A 17,450-nucleotide genomic window follows, 5' to 3' on the forward strand; every position below is an offset into this window, starting at 1 on the left:
GCTGGATACCAGGTGATCGGGTTGTCCCCCGGGGGGCTCCCGGTCTTCATCCCCGTTTGACAGATGAGGAAACTGAGGCCCAGAGACTACTAATGATGATGGTACTTGTGAAGCGCTTACTATGTGCCCAGCGCTGTTCTAAGCGCTGGATACCAGGTGATCGGGTTGTCCCCCGGGGGGCTCCCACTCTTCATCCCCATTTTACAGATGAGGAAACTGAGGCCCAGAGACTACTAATGATGATGGTACTTGTGAAGCGCTTACTACGTGCCCAGTGCTGTATACAAGGCGATGAGGTTGTCCCCCGTGGGGCTACCGGCCTTCACCCCCATTTGACAGATGAGGGAACTGAGGCCCACAGAAGAATAATAATAATGACGCCGGTACTTGTGAAGCGCTTACTATGTGCCGAGCACTGTTCTAAGCGCTGGATACCAGGTGATCGGGTTGTCCCCCGGGGGGCTCCCGGTCTTCATCCCCGTTTGACAGATGAGGAAACTGAGGCCCAGAGACTACTAATGATGATGGTACTTGTGAAGCGCTTACTATGTGCCCAGCACTGTATACAAGGTGATGAGGTTGTCCCCCGTGGGGCTCTCGGTCTTCACCCCCATTTGACAGATGAGGGAACTGAGGCCCACGGAAGAAGAATTATAATGACGATGGTACTTGTGAAGCGCTTACTATGTGCCCAGCACTGTATACAAGGCGATGAGTTTGTCCCCCATGGGGCTCCCGGTCTTCATCCCCGTTTTACAGATGAGGAAACTGAGGCCCAGAGACTACTAATGATGATGGTACTTGCGAAGTGCTTACTATGTGCCGAGCACTGTTCTAAGCGCTGGATACCAGGTGATCGGGTTGTCTCACGGGGGGCTCCCAGTCTTCATCCCCATTTTACAGATAAGGAAACTGAGGCCCAGAGAAGACTAATAACGACGACGGTACTTGTTAAGCGCTTACTATGTGCCAAGCACTGTTCTAAGCGCTGGATACCAGGTGATCGGGTTGTCCCACGGGGGGCTCCCGGTCTTCATCCCCATTTTACAGATAAGGAAACTGAGGCCCAGAGAAGACTAATAACGACGATGGTACTTGTTAAGTGCTTACTATGTGCCAAGCACTGTTCTAAGCGCTGGATACCAGGCTCCCGGTCTTCATCCCCATTTTACAGATAAGGAAACTGAGGCCCAGAGAATAATAATGATAACGGTGTTTGTGAAGCGCTTACTATGTGCCCAGCGCTGTATACAAGGTGATCGGGTTGTCCCCCGGGGGGCTCCCGGCCTTCCCCCCCATTTGACAGATGAGGGAACTGAGGCCCAGGGGACGACGACGGGCGGCGGGGGCGAGATTAGCACTCGCGTCCTTCGGCTCCCGGGGGGTCAGGGGCGGCCGGCGGGCCCGTCGCGCGGGTCGTCGTCGTCGTCGTCGTCGTCGTCGTCCTCGTCGTCCGGGCCCCCGGGCCTCCGCAGCAGCCGCAGCTCCAAGTCCGGGTCGGCGCGGGCTCCTTTGGACGCCCCCCGGGGGCCCGGGGCACCTGGGGGGGGGGCGGGGGACGCCTGGGTCACCCACGGGGGCGCTCAGCACAGCGCCCCGCGCAGGGTGGGCGCTCCGGAAATACGCCGCCAGCTCCCCGAGGGCAGGGGTGCGCTGCCAACTTGGACTTCCCAAGCGCTCAGTACAGTGCTCTGCACACAGTAGGCGCTCAATAAATACCACTGAATGAATGAATGGAAGGGATGCGATCGTCCTCTCCCAGGGGGGTCGGCACAGCGCTCTGCGCACGGTGGGTGCTCAATATATACGACGCCACCTCTCCGAGGGCAGGGATGCGATCGTCCTCTCCCAGGGGACTGGCACAGTGCTTTGCACACAGTGGGCGCTCAGTAAATACAACATCAGTTCCCCGAGGACAGGGATGCTATCGTCCTCTCCCGGGGGATTGGCACAGTGCTCTGCGCACGGTGGGCGCTCCATAAATACGTCGCCAGCTCCCCGGGGGCAGGGATTTATTCATTCAATCATATTTATTGAGCACTTACTGTGTGCAGAGCACTATACTAAGCATTTGGCGCTGTACTAAGCGCTTGACTTGCTATCGTCCTCTCCCGGGGGATTGGCACAGCGCTCTGCACACGGTGGGCGCTCCATAGATACGTCGTCAGCTCCCCGAGGGCAGGGGTTTATTCATTCAATCATATTTACTGAGCGCTTACTGTGTGCAGAGCGCTGTGCTAAGCGCTTGGCACTGTACTAAGCGCTTGGCTTGCTATCGTCCTCTCCCGGGGGATCGGGACAGCGCTGTGCGCACGGTGGGCGCTCCATAAATACGTCGTCAGCTCCCCGAGGGCAGGGAGGCTATCGTCCTCTCCCGGGGGATTAGCACAGCGCTCTGCGCATGGTGGGCGCTCAATAAATAGGACATCAGCTCCTTGAGGGCAGGGATGCGATCGTCCTCTCCCGGGGGATTGGCACAGCGCTGCGCGCACGGTGGGCGCCGGCTAGATCCCGAGCTCCTGGGCCCGCGGGAGTGTCCCCGGGGCGGGGGGCTGGGGGAGACGGCCGGGGGCGGGGGGGGGGGGCTGGGGGAGACGCCCCCTGACCTTTGGAGGAGAGGGCCTTGAGGGTGACGTGCAGGGAGATCCCCGCCAGGCAGACGGCGAAGCCCAGCCAGTTGAGGAGGTGGATCTGGTCCCCCAGCCAGTGGGCCGCCAACAGCAGCGTGCACACTTCCTGAGGGAAAACGGGAACGGGAAAACGGGAAAACGGGAACGGGAAAGCGGGGGCCGGGGCCGGGCACGGGGACGGGGAGAGACGGAGAAAGAGGGCCAGAGACGGGGAGAGAGTGGGGGAGAGACAGAGACAGCCAGAGATTGGGAGGGAGTGGGGGAGAGGCAGAGACGGAGAGAGATGGGGAGAGAGTGGGGGAGAGACAGAGACGGCGAGAGACGGCCAGAGATTGGGAGAGAGTGGGGGAGAGACAGAGACGGTGAGAGATGGCCAGAGATGGGGAGGGAGTGGGGGAGAGACAGAGATGATGAGAGACAGAGAGAGTGGGGGAGAGACACAGACGGTGAAGGAGGACCAGAGATGGTGAGAGAGTGGGGGAGAGACAGAGACGGTGAGAGACGGTGAGAGATTGGGAGAGAGTGGGGGAGAGGCAGAGATGATGAGAGACGGTGAGAGATTGGGAGAGAGTGGGGGAGAGGCAGAGACGGTGAGAGACGGCCAGAGATGGGGAGAGAGTGGGGAAGTGACAGAGACGGTGAGAGATGGCCAGAGATCGGGAGAGAGTGGGGGAGAGACAGAGACGGTGAGAGATGGCCAGAGATGGGGAGAGAGTGGGGGAGAGGCAGAGACGGTGAGAGACGGCCAGAGATGGGGAGAGAGTGGGGGAGAGGCAGAGACGGTGAGAGACGGCCAGAGATGGGGAGAGAGTGGGGGAGAGGCAGAGACGGTGAGAGACGGCCAGAGATGGCAAGAAACGGAGATGGGGAGGTGGGACAGAGACAGGGAGAGGCAGAGACGGCCAGAGATGGGGAGAGAGTGGGGGGAGATGGTGAGAGGCGGCCAGAGATTGGGAGAGGGTGGAGGAGAGATAGAGATGGTGAGAGATGGGGAGAGAGTGGGGGAGAGACAGAGACGGCGAGAGAGGGCCAGAGACGGGGAGAGAGTGGGGGAGAGACAGAGATGGAGCGAGAGGGACAGAGACGGTGAGACATGGAGACAGGGAGGCGGGACAGAGACGGGGAGAGACAGAGACGGCCAGAGAGGGCCAGAGACGGGGAGAGAGTGGGGGAGAGACAGTGGCAGAGAAAGAGGGCCAGAGACGGGGAGAAATGGAGACGGGGAGGTGGGACAGAGACGGCCAGAGACGGGGAGAGAGTGGGGGAGAGACAGAGACGGCGAGAGAGGGCCAGAGATGGGGAGAGAGTGGGGCAGAGACAGAGATGGTGAGAGAGGGCCAGAGATGGGGAGGGAGTGGGGGAGAGGCAGAGACGGTGAAGGAGAACCAGAGACGGGGAGGGAGTGGGGGAGAGACAGAGATGGAGAGAGAGGGCCAGAGATGGGGAGGGAGTGGGGGAGAGACAGAGACGGTGAAGGAGGACCGGAGATGTGGAGAAATGGAGATGGGGAGGCAGGACAGAGACGAGGAGAGACAGAGACAGTCAGAGAGGGCCAGAGACAGAGATGGCGAGAGTGGGAGAGAGACAGGGATGGTAAGAGAGGGCCAGAGATGGGGAGGTAGTGGGGCAGAGACAGAAATGGAGAAAGAGGGCCAGAGATGGCGAGAAACGGAGACGGGGAGGCGGGACGGAGACGGGGAGAGGCAGAGATGGCCAGAGACGGGGAGAGAGTGGGGGAGAGACAGAGATGGCGAGGGACGGACAGAGATGGGGAGAGAGTGGGGGAGAGACAGAGAGAGTGGGGGAGAGACAGAGACGGTGAGAGACGGCCAGAGATGGGGAGGGAGTGGGGGAGAGACAGAGACGATGAGAGACGGTGAGAGATGGGGAGAGAGTGGGGGAGAGACAGAGACGGTGAGAGACGGCCAGAGATGGGGAGAGAGTGGGGGAGAGACAGAGACGGTGAGAGACGGCCAAAGGATGATGAGTGGGGGAGAGACAGAGACAGTAAGAGATGGCCAGAGACGGGGAGAGAGTGGGGGAGAGACGGAGACGGTGAGAGACGGCCAGAGATGGTGGAGGAGTAGAGACAGAGACAGTGGGAGAGGGCCAGAGCCGGGGAGAGTGTGGGGGAGAGACAGAAACGGTGAGAGATGGCCAGAGATGGGGAGAGTGTGAGGGAGGGACAGAGATGGGAAGAGAGTGGGGGAGAGACAGAGACGGCGAGAGATGGCCAGAGTTGGGGAGAGTGTGAGGGAGAGACAGAGACGGTGAGAGAGTGGGGGAGAGACAGAGATGGTGAGAGACATTCAAGGAGTAGAGACAGAGACAGCGGGAGAAGGTCATCTGCTTAACTTGGATAATAATAACAACAATGGTGCCTGTGAAGCGCTCACTACGCGGCGGGCACCGTACTGAGCGCCGGGGTGGCCAGGCGCCCACCGTCCCCCGTGGGGCTCCCCGTCTCCGTCCCCGTTCCCCAGGGGGAGGCCCGGAGAAGCACGGCGGACGGCGCTTAATAGACGCCACCGCAGCCGCCCGGGGAGCGAGCGGGCGCTCAGGACAGCGGCGGGGCCGTACCTTGAAGATGCCCGCGATGGAGAGGGTGAGGCTGGAGGTGCGGGACACGAGGAGGAACTCGGAGAAACCGAGGCCGAAGGCGAGCAGCCCCCCGCCCAGGAGGGCGCCCAGGACCCCCGCCAGGGCTCCGGCCCCCTCCGCCCGGAACAGCTTCCTCGACGTCGACAGGGGCAGACCTGCGGGGGCGGCAGACGGGCAGGAGGCGCTTACTACGCACACCCGGCGGCGGCGGCTAGGAGCGCTCACTACGCGCCGAGCGCCGGGCCATCTCCGTCTCCCGAAGGAGGGAAACTGAGGCCCGGGGAGGGGAAGCGACGCGGGGCATCAACCCGAGCCTCCTCCTTCCTCTCCCCATCCCCCCCACCTTCCCTCCTTCCCCTCCCCACAGCACTTGTATAGATGTATATATGTGTGTACGGATTTATTACTCTATTTTATTTGTACGTATTTATTCTGCTTGTTTTATTTTGTTAATATGTTCTGTTTTGCACATATTAAGCACTCAATAAATATGAATGAATGAATGAATGAATATTAAGCGCTTAACAGATGCCATCATTATTAATCCCTTCTAGACTGTGAGCCCGCTGGTGGGTAGGGAGTTGAGTAAGCGCTCAATAAATACGATTGAATGAATGAATGAATGTGAGGCGCTTCACAAATGCCATCATTATTAATCCCTTCTAGACCGTGAGCCCGCTGTTGGGTAGGGAGTTGAGTAAGCGCTCAATAAATACGATTGAATGGATGAATGACTATTAAGTGCATCACAAATGCCATCATTATTAATCCCTTCTAGACTGTGAGCCCACTGTTGGGTAGGGAGTTGAGTAAGCGCTCAATAAATACGATTGAATGAATGAATGACTATTAAGCGCTTAACAAATGCCATCATCATTAATCCCTTCTAAACTGTGAGCCCGCTGTTGGGTAGGGAGTTGAGTAAGCGCTCAATAAATACAATTAACTGACTGAATGAATGAATATTAAGCACTTAACATGCCATCATTATTAATCCCTTCTAGACTGTGAGCCTGCTGTTGGGTAGGGGGCTGAATAAGCGCTCAATAAATACGATTGAATGAATGAATGAATGACTATTAAGCGCTTAACAAATGCCATCATTATTAATCCCTTCTTGACTGTGAGCCCGCTGTTGAGTAGGGAGTTGAGTAAGCGCTCAATAAATATGATTGAATGAATGAATGACTATTAAGCACTTCACAAATGCCATCATCATTAATCCCTTCTAGACCGTGAGCCCGCTGTTGGGTAGGGAGTTGAGTAAGGGCTCAATAAATACGATTGAATGAATGAATGATTGACTATTAAGCGCTTAACAAAGCCATCATTATTAATCCCTTCTAGACTGTGAGCCCGCTGTTGGGTAGGGAGTTGAGTAAGCGCTCAATAAATACGATTGAATAACTATTAAGCGCTTAACAAATGCCATCATTATTAATCCCTTCTAGACTGTGAGCCCGCTGTTGGGAAGGGAGTTGAGTAAGCGCTCAATAAATACGATTGAATGGATGAATGACTATTAAGCGCTTAACAAATGCCATCATTATTAATCCCTTCTAGACCGTGAGCCCGCTGTTGGGTAGGGAGTTGAGTAAGCGCTCAATAAATACAATTGAATGAATGAATGACTATTAAGCGCTTAACAAATGCCATCATTATTAATCCCTTCTAGACCATGAGCCCGCTGTTGGGTAGGGAGTTGAGGAAGCGCTCAATAAATACGATTGAATGAATGACTACTAAGCGCTTAACAAATGCCATCATTATTAATCCCTTCTAGACTGTGAGCCCGCTGTAGAGTAGGGAGTTGAGTAAGCGCTCAATAAATACGATTGAATGAATGACTATTAAGCGCTTAACAAATGCCATCATTATTAATCCCTTCTAGACTGTGAGCCCGCTGTTGGGTAGGGAGTTGAGTAAGCGCTCAATAAATACGATTGAATGGATGAATGATTGACTATTAAGCGCTTAACAAAGCCATCATTATTAATCCCTTCTAGACTGTGAGCCCGCTGTTGGGTAGGGAGTTGAGTAAGCGCTCAATAAATACGATTGAATGAATGAATGAATGTGAAGCGCTTAAGAAATGCCATCATTATTAATCCCTTCTAGACCGTGAGCCCGCTGTTGGGTAGGGAGTTGAGTAAGCGCTCAATAAATACGATTGAATGGATGAATGACTATTAAGTGCGTCACAAATGCCATCATTATTAATCCCTTCTAGACCGTGAGCCCGCTGCTGGGTAGGGAGTTGAGTAAGCGCTCAATAAATACGATTGAATGAATGAATGAATATTAAGCGCTTAACAAATGCCATCATTATTAATCCCTTCTAGACTGTGAGCCCGCTGTTGGGTAGGGAGTTGAATAAGCGCTCAATAAATATGATTGAATGAATGAATGACTATTAAGCGCTTAACAAATGCCATCATTATTAATCCCTTCTAGACTGTGAGCCCGCTGCTGGGTAGGGAGTTGAGTAAGCGCTCAATAAATACGATTGAATGGATGAATGACTATTAAGCGCTTAACAAATGCCATCATTATTAATCCCTTCTAGACCGTGAGCCCGCTGTTGGGTAGGGAGTTGAGTAAGCGCTCAATAAATACGACTGAATGAATGAATGACTATTAAGCACTTAACAAATGCCATCATCATTAATCCCTTCTAGACTGTGAGCCCGCTGTTGAGTAGGGAGTTGAGTAAGCGCTCAATAAATACGATTGAATGAATGAATGAATGACTATTAAGAACTTAACAAATGCCATCATCATTAATCCCTTCTAGACTGTGAGCCCGCTGCTGGGTAGGGAGTTGAGTAAGCGCTCAATAAATACAATTGAATGAATGAATGAATGAATGACTATTAAGCGCTTAACAAATGCCATCATCATTAATCCCTTCTAGACTGTGAGCCTGCTGTTGGGTAGGGAGTTGAATAAGCGCTCAATAAATACGATTGAATGAATGAATGAATGAATGACTATTAAGCACTTAACAAATGCTATCATTATTAATCCCTTCTAGACTGTGAGCCCACTGTCGGGTAGGGACCGTCTCTAGATGTTGCCATCTTGGGCTTCCCAAGCTCTTAGTACAGTGCTCTGCACACAGTAAGTGCTCAATAAATACGATTGAATGAATGAATGATGAATGAATGAATGACTATTAAGCGCTTAACAAATGCCATCATTATTAATCCCTTCTAGACTGTGAGCCCGCTGTCGGGTAGGGACCGTCTCTAGATGTTGCCGACTTGGGCTTCCCAAGCGCTTAGTACAGCGCTCTGCACACAGGAAGCGCTCAATAAATACGACTGAATGACTGGATGAGGGATTAGAACCCATGACCTCGGAGTCCCGAGCCGCCGGGGTGGGCGGGCAGAGCGGGCCTACCTTCGACGGCGGCGAAGAGCGGGAAGAGGCCGAGGAACATGAGGGGTTGAAGGTGGAACATGGTGTCGATGGGGTTCTGGAGGCCTGCGGGAGGGCGGACGACGAGGGTTGGATGGTGCCCGCTTCCCGGTGCCCGCTTGCTTCCCGGTGCCCGCTTGCTTCCCAGTGCCTGTTTCCCGGTACCTGCTTCCCGGTGCCTGCTTGCTTCCCAGTGCAAGCTTCCCGGTGCCTGCTTGCTTCCTGCTGCCCGCTTGCTTCCCAGTGCCCGTTTCCTGGTGCCTGCTTGCTTCCTGGTGCCCACTTCCCGGTGCCTGCTCCCTTCCCAGTGCCCACTTCCCGGTGCCTGCTTGCTTCCCGGTGCCCGCTTCCTGGTGCCCACTTGCTTCCCAGTGCCCGCTTCCTTCCCGCTGCCCGCTTGCTTCCCAGTGCCCATTTCCCGGTGCCTGCTTGCTTCCCGGTGCCTGCTTCCCGGTGCCTGCTCGCTTCCCGGTGCCCGCTTCCCGGTGCCCGCTCGCTTCCCAGTGCCCATTTCCCGGTGTCCGCTTGCTTCCCAGTGCCCGCTTCTTGGTGCCCGCTCCCTGGTGCCTGCTTGCTTCCCGGTGCCCGCTTCCCAGTGCCCCCTTGCTTCCCAGTGCCCATTTGATTCCCAGTGCCTGCTTGCTTCCTGGTGCCCACTTCCCAGTGCCTGCTTGTTCCCGGTGCCCGCTTCCCGGTGCCCACTTGCTTCCCGGTGCCCATTTCCCGGTGCCTGCTTCCCAGTGCCCACTTGCTTCCCAGTGCCTGCTTGCTTCCCGGTGCCCGCTTCCCAGTGCCCACTTGCTTCCCAGTGCCTGCTTCCCGGTGCCCATTTCCCAGTGCCCGCTTGCTTCCTGGTGACTGCTTCTTGGTGTCTGCTTGCTTCCCGGTGCCTGCTTGCTTCCCGGTGCCCGTTTGCTTGCCAGTGCCCGCTTCCCAGGGCCCACTTGCTTCCCAGTGGCCGCTGGCTTCCCAGTGCCCACTTCCCGGTGCCCGCTGGCTTCCCGGCGCCCGTTTCCCGGTGCCCGCTCGCTTCCCGGCGCCCCTCGCTTCCCGGTGCCCGCCGCCTACCCAGCTCGGCTTTCTGCAGGAGCATCTGGGTGAGGGTCCAGCGCACCCCGCCGACGAAGGAGGCGGCCAGGACCAGGGCGAAGCCTTCCGCGTCGAACTGGGTGGATTTGTACGTGAAGAGGAACAGCCCGCCGGCCACCAGGACCACCACCAGGACCAGGCCCGCTCGCTGCCGCACGATAACAGCCCTTACTATGTGCTGAGCACCCCTCGAATAATCAGGATATTACTAAGGATGGCGCTGGGGAAGCGCTTACTACGTGCCCAGCGCCGCTCTGATAATCAGAATAACACTAAGGATGGCATTGGGGAAGCGCTTACTATGTGCCAAGCACCGCTCTAATAATCAGAATAATATTAATGATGGCACTGGGGAAGCGCTTACTATGTGCCAAGCACCGCTCTAATAATCAGAATAATATTAATGATGGCACTGGGGAAGCGCTTACTACATGCCAAGAACTGCTCTAATAATCACAATAATACGAATGATGGCATTGGGGGAAGCGCTTACTATGTGCCGAGCACTGCTCTAATTATCAGAATAATACGAATGATGGCACTGGGGAAGCACTTACTATGTGCCGAGCACTGTTCTAATTATCAGAATAATACTAATGATGGCATTGGGGAAGCGCTTACTACATGCCCAGCACTGCTCTAATAATCAGAATAATACTAACGATGGCATTGGGGAAGCGCTTACTACGTGCCGAGCACCGCTCGAATAATCAGAATAATACTAAGGATGGCGTTGGGGAAGCGCTTACTACGTGCCAAGCGCCGCTCTAATAATCAGAATAATACTAACGATGGCATTGGGGAAGCGCTTACTATGTGCCGAACACCGCTCTAATAATCAGAATAATACTAAGGATGGCACTGGGGAAGCACGTACTACATGCCAAGAACTGCTCTAATAATCAGAATAATACGAATGATGGCACTGGGGAAGCGCTTACTATGTGCCGAGCACTGTTCTAATTATCAGAATAATACTAATGATGGCACTGGGGAAGCGCTTACTAAGTGCCGAGCACCGCTCTAATAATCCGAATAATACTAATGATGGCACTGGGGAAGCGCTTACTACATGCCGAGCGCTGCTCTAATAATCACAAAAATACTAATGATGGCACTGGGGAAGCGCTTACTATGTGCCGAGCACCGTTCTAATTATCAGAATAATACTAATGATGGCATTGGGGAAGCGCTTACTATGTGCCCAGCACTGCTCTAATAATCAGAATAATACTAATGATGGCACTGGGGAAGCGCTTACTACGTGCTGAGCACCGCTCTAATAATCAGAATAATAATACTGATGGCACTGGGGAAGCGCTTACTACGTGCCGAGCACTGCTCTAATTATCAGAATAATACTAATGATGGCATTGGGGAAGCGCTTACTACGTGCCCAGCGCCGCTCTGATAATCAGAATAACACTAACGATGGCATTGGGGAAGCGCTTACTACGTGCCCAGCGCCGCTCTGATAATCAGAATAACACTAACGATGGCACTGGGGAAGCGCTTACTATGTGCCAAGCACCGCTCTAATAATCAGAATAATATTAATGATGGCACTGGGGAAGCGCTTACTACATGCCAAGAACTGCTCTAATAATCAGAATAATACGAATGATGGCACTGGGGGAAGCGCTTACTATGTGCCGAGCACTGTTCTAATTATCAGAATAATACTAATGATGGCACTGGGGAAGCGCTTACTAAGTGCCGAGCACCGCTCTAATAATCAGAATAATACTAATGATGGCATTGGGGAAGTGCTTACTACGTGCCCAGCACTGCTCTAATAATCAGAATAATACTAATGATGGCACTGGGGAAGCGCTTACTACATGCCGAGCGCTGCTCTAATAATCAGAATAATACTAATGATGGCACTGGGGAAGCGCTTACTACGTGCCGAGCGCCGTTCTAATTATCAGAATAATACTAATGATGGTATTGGGGAAGCGCTTACTATGTGCCGAGCACCGCTCTAATAATCAGAATAATACTAAGGATGGTATTGGGGAAGCGCTTACTATGTGCCGAGCACCGCTCTAATAATCAGAATAATACTAAGGATGGCACTGGGGAAGCGCTTACTATCTGCCGAGCACTTCTCTAATAATCAGAATAATACTACTGATGGCACTGGGGAAGCGCTTACTATGTGCAAAGCGCCGTTCTAAGCGCTGGGGAGGTTACAAGGCGATCATGTTGTCCCCACGTGGGGCTCCCAGTCTTCATCCCCATTTTACAGAGGAGGGAACTGAGGCCCGGAGAAGGGAAGTGACTTGCCCAAAGTCACACAGCTGACAAGTGGCGGAGCCAGAATAATAATAATGGCATTTATTAAGCGCTTACTATGTGCCAAGCCCTGTTCTAAGCGCTGGGGAGGTTACCAGGTGATCAGGTTGGCCCACGGGGGGCTCCCAGTCTTCATCCCCATTTTGCAGAGGCGGGAACTGAGGCCCGGAGAAGTGAAGTGACTCGCCCAAAGTCACCCAGCCGACAGGCGGCGGACCCAGGATTCGAACCCATGACCTCCGACTCCAAAGCCCGGGCTCTTTCCATTGAGCCACGGCGGGGGGGGGGAGGGGTAAGAGGTCATCGGGTCGTCCCACGTGGGGCTCTGCACACAGTAAGTGCTCAATAAATACGAATGAATGAATGAATGAACACACAGTGCTCTGCACACAGTAAGCGCTCAACACGATTGAATGAATGATTGCTCTAGACACAGTAAGTGCTCAATAAATACGACTGAATGAATGAATACACAGTGCTCTGCACACAGTAAGCGCTCAATAAATGCAACTGAATGAATGAAGGAAGCAATACACAGTGCTCTGCACACAGTAAGCGCTCAATAAATATGAATGAATGAAGGAAGGAATACACAGTGCTCTGCACACAGTAAGCGCTCAATACGATTGAATGAATGAATGAATGAATACACAGTGCTCTGCACACAGTAAGCGCTCAATAAATACGACTGAATGAATGAATACACAGTGCTCTGCACACAGTAAGCGCTCAATAAATACGACTGAATGCATGCACAGTGCCCTGCACACAGTAAGCCCTCAATAAATACGAATGAATGAATGCACAGCGCTCTGCACACAGTAAGCGCTCAATAAATACGACTGAATGAATGAATACACAGTGCTCTGCACACAGTAAGCGCTCAATAAATACGACTGAATGCATGCACAGTGCCCTGCACACAGTAAGCCCTCAATAAATATGAATGAATGAATGCACAGCGCTCTGCACACAGTAAGCGCTCAATAAATACGACTGAATGAATGAATACACAGTGCTCTGCACACAGTAAGTGCTCAATAAATACGACTGAATGCATGCACAGTGCCCTGCACACAGTAAGCCCTCAATAAATACGAATGAATGAATGCACAGCGCTCTGCACACAGTAAGCGCTCAATAAATACGACTGAATGAATGAATACACAGTGCTCTGCACACAGTAAGCACTCAATAAATGCGACTGAATGAATGATTGAATGAATACATGCCATTATTATTACTATTATTATTATTATGGGGGAGGATGGTGGAATCGGCAGGCACGGATCCCGCCCCCGGGATCCAGCCGGGATCTCCCGAGCGCCCGTCGTGTGCCGGGCGCTGTACTGAGCGTTCCGGAGACGGGGCGCCTACTACGCGCTGAGCGCCCGAGAGGGTCCGGGAGAGAGGGAGCGAGGATGGTACCGACCGAGCGCTGGCTGGGCCCGGGGCCCCCCGCCCGCCCGCCCTCCCGCCCCCGCGGAGGGGATGGGGGGCGTCTCACCAGCTCCTCCAGCCTGAAGATGAGGGAGAACATGAGGATGAAGAGGACGGCGGAGGACTTGGTCATGGTATACCTGCAGGAGGGACGGACGAGGCCGCCCGTCACCGGGGCCGCGGACGGGCAGACGGACGGACAGACGCGGCGGGGCGGAGACCCCTTCCCATCGGAGCCCGCCACGAGAGCGGGGAGACGGCGGGCGGGGTGGGAGGTGCGGGGATGTTCCCATAATCCCCAGGGGCGGCCCGCTGGAGGAGAGCGGCCTTCACGCAGTCCCCCCGCCCGGGGCGGCCAGTTGGGAGCCAGCATTCCCACAATCCCCCCCGGGGCGGCCCACCGGAGACCGCTACGCCCACAGCCACCCTGGGCGGCCCACCACTGGGGACCGGGGCTCCCACAGTCCCCCTGGGCGGCCCTCTGGGGACCACCATTCCCACAATCCCCCCGGGCGATGGGGTGGCCCACCGGGGACCGGTAAGCGCTTAGTACAGTGCTCTGCACATAGTAAGCGCTCAATAAATATGATTGATTGATTGACCCCCCCCCCAATGCCCGTGGCCGGCCCGCTGGGGCCTGGCATTCCCATGACCCCCCTGGGTGGCCAGGCGGCCCACTGGGGACCAGATTTCCCACAGTCCCCCGGGGCGGCCCACGGGAGACAAGCCCACAGCCATACTGGGCGGCCCACTGGGGACCGTGGCTCCCACAGTCCCCCTGGGCGGCCCTCTGGGGACCACCGTTCCCACAATCCCCCCCTGGGGACCAGATTTCCCACAGTCTCCCGGGGCGGCCCACTGGAGACAAGCCCACAGCCATACTGGGCGGCCCACTGGGGACTGGGGCTCCCACAGTCCCCCTGGGCGGCCCTCTGGGGACCACCATTCCCACAATCCCCCCCGGGGACCAGAATTCCCACAATGCCCCAGGGCGGCCCACCGGAGACCGATATGCCCACAGCCACCCTGGGCGGCCCACCACTGGGGACCGGGGCTCCCACAGTCCCCCTGGGCGACCCTCTGGGGACCACCATTCCCACAATCCCCCCGGGCGATGGGGTGGCCCACCGGGGACTGGCGCTCCCACAATCCCCCTGGGCGGCCCACGGAGGACCAGAGTTCCCACAATCCCCCTGGGCGGCCCACGGAGGACCGGCGCTCCCACAATCCCCCTGGGCGGCCCACGGAGGACCAGAGTTCCCACAATCCCCCTGGGCGACCCACGGAGGACCAGAGTTCCCACAATCCCCCTGGGCGACCCACAGAGGACCAGAGTTCCCACAATGCCCGTGGGCGGCCCGCCGGGGCCCGGCATTCCCACGATCCCCCCCGGGGCGGCCGCGCGGCCCGCCGGGGGACCAGGGTTTCTAAAGTGGCCCTGGGCGGCCGGCTGGGGACCGGCATTCCCACAATCCCCCCCGGGGACCGGAATTCCCGCAATGCCCCGGGGCGGCCCACTGGAGGCTGACATTTTCGACCGGGAGCCCACTGTTGGGTCGGGACCGTCTCTATACGTTGCCAACTTGGACTTCCCGAGCGCTTAGCACAGTGCTCTGCGCACAGTAAGCGCTCAATAAATATGATTGATGATGACGACGATGATGCCCACAGCCACCCCGGGTGGCCCGCCGGGGACCGGCGCTCCCACAGTCCCCCCCGGGCGGCCCACGGGGGACCGGGATTCCCACAATGCCCCGGGGCTCCCAGAACCCCCCGGGGCGGGGCGGCGGGTACTCACAGGGAGACGGTGATGTAGAGGAAGCTCCAATTGGACAGTCCCACGTCCAGCACCGTCGCCAGGGCTAACGGGAAGACGACCCCCGGGTTCGCTCGCTCGCTCGCGTCTACCGGGCGTCCAAACGGGCGCCGGAGAGGGGCCCGCCCCCGCCCCGCGGCCCCCCGCGGCCGTCACCTGTGGGGGCCACCCTCCGGAGGTAGACGGGCCAGCTGAGGACGACGCGGGCCCGCGCGTGGAGGCAGCCGAGCGCCGCCCGGGCCAGGGCCGACGAGGCGAAGATGACGGCCAGGTGCAGCAGCGTCATGAACAGCGGGAAGTGGAAGCTCTGCGGGGCGGAGGGGAGCGGCCCCGTCACCGTCACCGCCCCCGCGGACCCCCCGCCCGCCCGCCCGCCCCCGAACCCGTCACCTTCATCAGCCACTTGTTGTAGAAGGTGATGCCGATGGAGAAGCAGTAGTAGAAGAGGACGAGGCCCAGGGTGAGCAGGGCCCTCCCCAGGAAGGCCGGGACCGACCCCCGCTTGGCCATGGCCGGAGGAGGCTGGGCCGAAGCGGGGCTCCCTCAGCGGAGGCCGCGCTGAGGCGGGCTCCGGTTTTCCCTCAGTGGAGGCCGGGCCAAGGCGGGCTGCGGTTCTCCCGTCAGCGGAGGCCCGAGTGAGGCAGGCTGAGGTTTTCCCTCGGCGGAGGCCGGGCCGAGGCGGGCCGCGGTTCTCCCTCAGCGGAGGTCACACTGAGGCAGGCTGCGGTTTTCCCTCAGCGGAGGCCGGGCCAAGGCGGGCTGTGGTTCTCCCGTCAGCGGAGGCCCGAGTGAGGCAGGCTGTGGTTTTCCCTCAGTGGAGGCCAGGCCGCGGTTCTCCCCTCAGCGGAGGCCGGGCTGAGGCGGGCCGCGGTTCTCCCTCAGCAGAGGTCGCACTGAGGAGGGCCGCGGTTTTCCCTCAGCGGAGGCCGGACCGAGGTCCTCCCCTCAGACCCGGCCCGAGCAGGCCGTAGTTCGTCCTCGGCGGAGGCCCACGAGGGGAAGGCTGCGGTTCTCCCCTCACCTCCAGCCTCAGTGGGCTGTGGTTCTCCCCTCAGAGGAGGCCGGGCCGAGGCGGGCCGTGGTCCTCCCGTCAGCGGAGGCCCAAGCGAGGCAGGCCACGGTTCTCCCTCAGCGGAGGCCCAAGCGAGGCAGGCTGCGGTTTTCCCTTAGTGGAGGCCGGGCCGAAGCGGGCTGTGGTTCTCCCTCAGCTGAGGTCGCACTGAGGGAGGCTGCGGTTCTCCCCTCGGCGGAGGCCGGGCCGAGGCGGGTTGCAGTTCTCCCTCAGCGGAGGCCGGGACGAAGCGGGTCGCGGTTCTCCCTCAGCGGAGGTCGCACTGAGGCGGGCTGCGGTTCTCCCCTCAGCGGAGGCCGGGCCGAGGCGGGCTGCGGTCCTCCCTCAGTGGAGGCCGGGCCGAGGAGGGCTGTGGTTCTCCCGTCAGCGGAGGCCCAGGTGAGGCAGGCTGTGGTTTTCCCTCAGCGGAGGCCGGGCCAAAGCGGGCTGTGGTTCTCCCTCAGCGGAGGCCGGGCCGAGGCGGACCGCAGTTCTCCCTCAGCGGAGGCCGGGCCGAGGAGGGCTGCGGTTCTCCCGTCAGCGGAGGCCCAGGTGAGGCAGGCTGCGGTTTTCCCTCAGCGGAGGCCGACGTGGGCCGTGGTTCTCCCTTCAGTGGAGGCCAGGCCTACGCGGACCGCGGTTCTCCCTCAGCGGAGGCCGGGCCGAGGCGGGCTGTGGTTCTCCCCCAGCAGAGGCCCGAGTGAGGCAGCCTGCGGTTTTCCCTCAGCGGAGGCCAGGCCGCGGGTCTCCCCTCAGCGGAGGCCGCGCCGAGGCGGGCCGCGGTTCTCCCTCAGCGGAGGTCGCACTGAGGAGGGCCGCGGTTTTCCCTCAGCGGAGGCCGGACCGAGGTCCTCCCCTCAGACCCGGCCCGAGCAGGCCGTAGCTCGTCCTCGGCGGAGGCCCACGAGGGGAAGGCTGCGGTTCTCCCCTCACCTCCAGCCTCAGTGGGCTGTGGTTCTCCCCTCAGAGGAGGCCGGGCCGAGGCGGGCCGCGGTCCTCCCGTCAGCGGAGCCCCAAGCGAGGCAGGCCACGGTTCTCCCTCAGCGGAGGCCCAAGCGAGGTAGGCTGCGGTTTTCCCTCAGCGGAGGCCGGGCCGAAGCGGGCT

At 57.7% G+C, this 17,450-nt stretch overlaps 1 protein-coding gene across 3 annotated transcripts; it reads right to left on the bottom strand.

The window, feature by feature from the left end:
• Positions 1–1,260: 1,260 nt before the first annotated feature.
• On the bottom strand, positions 1,261–15,873 carry SLC35C2 (solute carrier family 35 member C2). Of its 3 annotated transcripts, none has more exons than XM_038750161.1 (9): positions 15,685–15,873; positions 15,451–15,601; positions 15,277–15,340; positions 13,546–13,618; positions 9,720–9,888; positions 8,634–8,717; positions 5,211–5,386; positions 2,607–2,732; positions 1,261–1,540 (listed from the first exon to the last, which is right to left on the bottom strand). In XM_038750161.1, exons 1-9 carry the CDS (start codon positions 15,802–15,804, stop codon positions 1,355–1,357), a joined length of 1,149 nt encoding a protein of 382 aa, XP_038606089.1. In that variant the 5' UTR covers positions 15,805–15,873; the 3' UTR covers positions 1,261–1,354. The 3 variants fall into 3 exon arrangements, with proteins under 3 accessions (XP_038606089.1, XP_038606091.1, XP_038606090.1); XM_038750162.1 differs by having other exon boundaries at positions 1,303–1,540; positions 2,607–2,736; XM_038750163.1 differs by lacking the exons at positions 8,634–8,717; positions 9,720–9,888 and having other exon boundaries at positions 2,607–2,736.
• Between the last annotated feature and the right edge of the window lie 1,577 nt (positions 15,874–17,450).

The sequence above is a fragment of the Tachyglossus aculeatus genome, chromosome 8 (assembly GCF_015852505.1).
Source record: "Tachyglossus aculeatus isolate mTacAcu1 chromosome 8, mTacAcu1.pri, whole genome shotgun sequence".
Taxonomy (NCBI): Eukaryota; Metazoa; Chordata; class Mammalia; order Monotremata; family Tachyglossidae; genus Tachyglossus; species Tachyglossus aculeatus.